Genomic DNA, 4,141 nt, shown 5'->3' on the forward strand with positions numbered 1-4,141 from the left:
TGCATTACTCTTCTTCTCATTGTATCCGGGCATTTGACTTCTTTTAACACCTTGTCTAAAAACTTCCAGCTCATTCTATCATAAGCTTTCTCTAGATCCACTTTTATTGCCATATAGCCCTTCTTACCTCTTTTCCTTCTCATGGTATGAATCATTTCCTCCACTACTATAATGTTGTCATGTATATTCCTTCCTGGAACAAAACTTGCTTGGAAGGGGGACACAATCTTGTCCAGAATGCTCTTTAAACGCTGCACCAAGATTTTTGATAAACATTTATATCCCACATTACATAACGAGATAGGCCTGAATTGGTGAACTCCTACCGGGTTGTCCACCTTGGGTATTAAAGTCAAAAGGGTCTGGTTCACATCCCCTATTCTTTCTGGTTCCTCCCAAAGTTTCTTTATGCTGTTGTAAACACTTTCTCCAACTACTTCCCAATTCTTTTGGAAGAAAACTGCTGGGTAGCCATCTTCTCCTGGAGCTTTGAATCCTCCAATTGAAAATATTGCACTCCTTATTTCTTCTCTTGTAACCTCTCCACTTAAATCTTCCCAGACTTCTTCATTAATCTCTGGCCATTGGTGGACTGGTTGAGTCCATTGCCTTTCTTCATCCTCCTCATGGAATAAATTTTTGAAGAATTCCATGATCAATTTTCCGACATTCTCTTTTCCTTCAACCCACTTGTTGTCTCCATCCTTTAGAGTTGATACTCGATTCTTCCTTCTCCGGATGGAAGTTTTCGTGTGATAGAATCTTGTGTTGCGATCCCCATCCTGTAACCATTTGGTCCTTGCTTTTTGAAACCACAAGATCTCTTCCCTCTCCTGTATTTCGAGCAGTTCTTTCTTCAATTTCCTTTCCAAATCTTCCAAATAAAGGTTAGTTTTATCTTGATTATGATTCTGGATCCCAGCAATTCTTCCCACCAGCTCATTTTTTTTCCTTGCTATATGACCAAAGGTGTTGCTATTCCACTCCTGTAGTCTTGGTGTCAGGTCATTTAATTCCACATTCAACTCTTTTACCCCTGTCCAATTTTCTTTCAGCATTTCTCTGAACTGGTTATGAAGTAACCAGGCTGCTTCAAACCGGAAAGGACGCGCAGTTATATTACCCCTTGTATTGTTCAAGCATATGCATAGTGGGTGATGATCAGAGTTTATCCTTGGTCCAACTTTCACGAATGCCTCATGGAACAGATTTCTCCAGTTTGCATTGCAGAGAGCTCTATCTAGCTTCTTGTACATTCGGCTTGCATTTTGGATGATAGGCCCTCTCTAAGTGTATTTAGGTCCTTCTGAGCCCATATCTATCAGCTTGCACTCATCCATATTATCTTTAAATCTTCTGCATTTACTCTCCCTAACAGGTATTCCTCCTCTCTATTCAGACGGGTGCTTAATGTCATTGAAGTCTCCAGCAAGGAGCCAGGGAGAGTTCATCGTACTAGAGATTCTCTTGAGTTCTACCCAGAGTTCTTTCCTTTCCGGTTCTCTTAGGCTAGCATAGATTGCAGTGAAGCACCAACATCTAATGCCAATTCCAGAAATTTTTCCGTGAAGGTACTGTCTATGTCTCTCTAACACCTTAAATTGGATGTTGTCATTATTCCAGAGGACCCAGATGCCCCCCGACATTCCCACTGCCGGCACTACTTCCTGGTATTTAAATCCCAGTCTTTTAAGAACTCTCTGTGCTGAGTCACCATTGCACCTTGGTTCAACAAGGACTACTATCTCAGGTTTAAATTTCCTCTCCATTTCCTTCAAAGCATAACCGAATTCTCTTCCGGCTGCTCCTCTTGCATTCCAGACTAAAATCATAATGACAATCAGAAAAGGATTACGACCACACTTACTGATCACGTGAATCACCATCGCTATCTATAGCGATCTCACTCTTCTGCTTCTCATCTCCACCGTTCTCCTTTACTCCTAGCATGTCCCGTTCCACATCTGATAGCCCCAAAGGCTCATAATTTTCTAATGGGTCGGGTGGTTTGGGCTGGTCCACTTCCATTGTTTCTTCCACTTCCTCTGGTAGACTTTCCAAGGAGTGTTCCACGGTATTTTCATCCATCTCTGTGTCTAGTGCCTTTCCTGTTGTATTGGGTTGTGTCTTGGGCTTTCTTTTTTGCTCGACCACATTTTGGGCTTTTGCTTCCTTATTGGTCTCATTTTTTGCTCCCTTTAGTTTTTCCCCATTCTGACTCCTTTGAGATCCCCCTTTCACACTCTTTGAGGCCTCCGTGTCCTTCTCCTTGTCTCTCTTTTCATTTTCCTCCTTTTCCCTCCCTTGTACTTCCTCTTTCTTTTTTGTCTCATTTGATTTTCTCTCCCTTAACTCTGCTCCTTTTTTCTGATTCTCTTTCTTCTGCTTTGCTCCCCCTGTGTATTTCCTAGGTGCCCCCATGTCAGATCCTCGACTTGCTTCTTTTTCGGTTTGGTTGGAAAGGTCTTTCAGTGGCATCCGGGTTTCCTCCTCAGATCTCTCTCTACCTTCTCTTCCCTCTTCCATCTCGAGCACTGAGAATCTAGAGTCAGCGCCTATTCTACTTGCCGCCCTGTATCCTCTCCTCTGCTCTTCTTCTGCTCTGTTTTCTTTTGTGACAGGCCGTCGTCCTCTTTTTGGTCTTTGTGCCACCATCCATTCCCCATACACACTCGCCGGATTGTTGACCGGAGTTTTGGTGTGTTCTTCAGCATTTTTCTCTTCTTCAGGATTCCTGCGTGTGTTATTCCGTGCTTCCTCCTAGTTTATCCTAGATGGACAGTGTGTCGAATCATGGCCGAACTTTCCGCAGACAAAGCAGATCATATGGAGTCCTTCATACTCTATCTTCAATCTGTTTCCGTCCACTGTATACGCTGGAAGAAGTGGAGCATTCAGGTCAATTTCTACACACATTCTGGCATACATTCTTCGAGCTCTTAGGTAGGTCATTTCATCAACCTTGATCGCTTTCCCTATTTTATTCCCCAGGTGGAAGAAAAATTTCTTGTCATAATAGTCTCCAGGAAGCCGAACCCATACAGTCACCCTTTGAATCTTTTCATTCCAGGGGTTGAAGTTAGGTTTCCATGTTTGAACTGTCAGGTAGTGATTTTGGATCAGCCATGGCCCGCCCTCAATCGCGAAGTAATAATCATCTATGTTTTGGAAGGTAGCTATCATATACCCGTTACCGATATCTGAGAGATCTACATTCCCACCTTTTCCCCACATGGTTTGGATATGTCTCCTCATCCGCATAAAACCCATCGTACCTCCCAACAACTTGATGATAAGGGAAAATTCCCATCTTTTAGCAAGTCTCCTCCTTTCTTCTTCAGAGAATTCGATTATTGGTCCTGCTACTGAGTCTTTGACAGATACACCCTTGAATAATTCCTGTTCATTGTTTAACAGTAGGTTGCCATCCCAAATCTCCTCCTGTTGTTCCTTTCTCTGTGACCCTTCTCTGTCGTCATTCCTTGGCTTCAGGACTTCTCTGTAAGACAGGATTGTTTCTTGTACCGGCACTTCAACACATTCTTCAGTGTTCATCCAGTCTTCGTCTCTCGGTGTAATCGAAATATTTCCTGTGAATTCTCCTTCTTTCCGTTGCAACTTTCCTCTCAGCATTTCATCACTTTGTGTTATGCGCAGGTTCCCTACTTCAGCTGTCTGTTGTTGAGGAGTAACCATCTCCCTAATCTCATTCGTGCTCTGTTCGCGTTTACTACCTCCCTTCACTTCCTCTGTTCCGTCCATCGGACGGTCAGGTGGTTGTTTCGGGGGGTTGTCGTCAATTGTTGTCATGGGAAGGAAAAGCTCACACGTTCTCTCTCTAACTTTCTCTCTCTTTAGTACCTACGTTTTTTACTCAAGCTATTAGTATCGGCTTGGCGTTTTTTATTTCCCAGTATCTTGCAATAGTCTTGAAATGCTATGTCGCTTAACACCCAATATGCAACTTGGGTCATATGTTTCAGTAGAAGTAACTTTCTAATTAAAAAGACAACAGGGTACAAGTTAAGCCACCCTCACTATCCTTACACACCGCGATGGGCCCATGGCCAGATTCAATCATTTCTTATGGAAGTGAATTTCATGAGGAAGTGAGGTCCACACGACCGGATACACCAAAATA

At 43.0% G+C, this 4,141-nt stretch overlaps 2 protein-coding genes across 2 annotated transcripts; both read right to left on the reverse strand.

Annotated features, from left to right (window-relative positions):
* Window positions 1-1,863: 1,863 nt before the first annotated feature.
* Window positions 1,864-2,655, reverse strand: LOC114712733 (histone-lysine N-methyltransferase, H3 lysine-79 specific-like). Its single transcript, XM_028897278.1, has one exon. The coding sequence runs from the start codon at window positions 2,653-2,655 to the stop codon at window positions 1,864-1,866; it is 792 nt and encodes a 263-aa protein (XP_028753111.1).
* A 105-nt stretch (window positions 2,656-2,760) lies between these two features.
* Window positions 2,761-3,762, reverse strand: LOC114712734 (uncharacterized). Its single transcript, XM_028897279.1, has one exon. It carries the CDS (start codon window positions 3,760-3,762, stop codon window positions 2,761-2,763), a length of 1,002 nt encoding a protein of 333 aa, XP_028753112.1.
* Between the last annotated feature and the right edge of the window lie 379 nt (window positions 3,763-4,141).

The sequence above is a fragment of the Neltuma alba genome, unplaced genomic scaffold, assembly GCF_004799145.2.
Source record: "Neltuma alba isolate B1F8T4 unplaced genomic scaffold, ASM479914v2 tig00011396_pilon, whole genome shotgun sequence".
NCBI classification, from domain to species: domain Eukaryota; kingdom Viridiplantae; phylum Streptophyta; class Magnoliopsida; order Fabales; family Fabaceae; genus Neltuma; species Neltuma alba.

Bases quoted from the DNA above. Each gene is read 5' to 3' on its own strand.
- LOC114712733 (XM_028897278.1), bottom strand. From the start codon at position 2,655: ATGGTGGCACAAAGACCAAAAAGAGGACGACGGCCTGTCACAAAAGAA.
- LOC114712734 (XM_028897279.1), bottom strand. From the start codon at position 3,762: ATGGACGGAACAGAGGAAGTGAAGGGAGGTAGTAAACGCGAACAGAGC.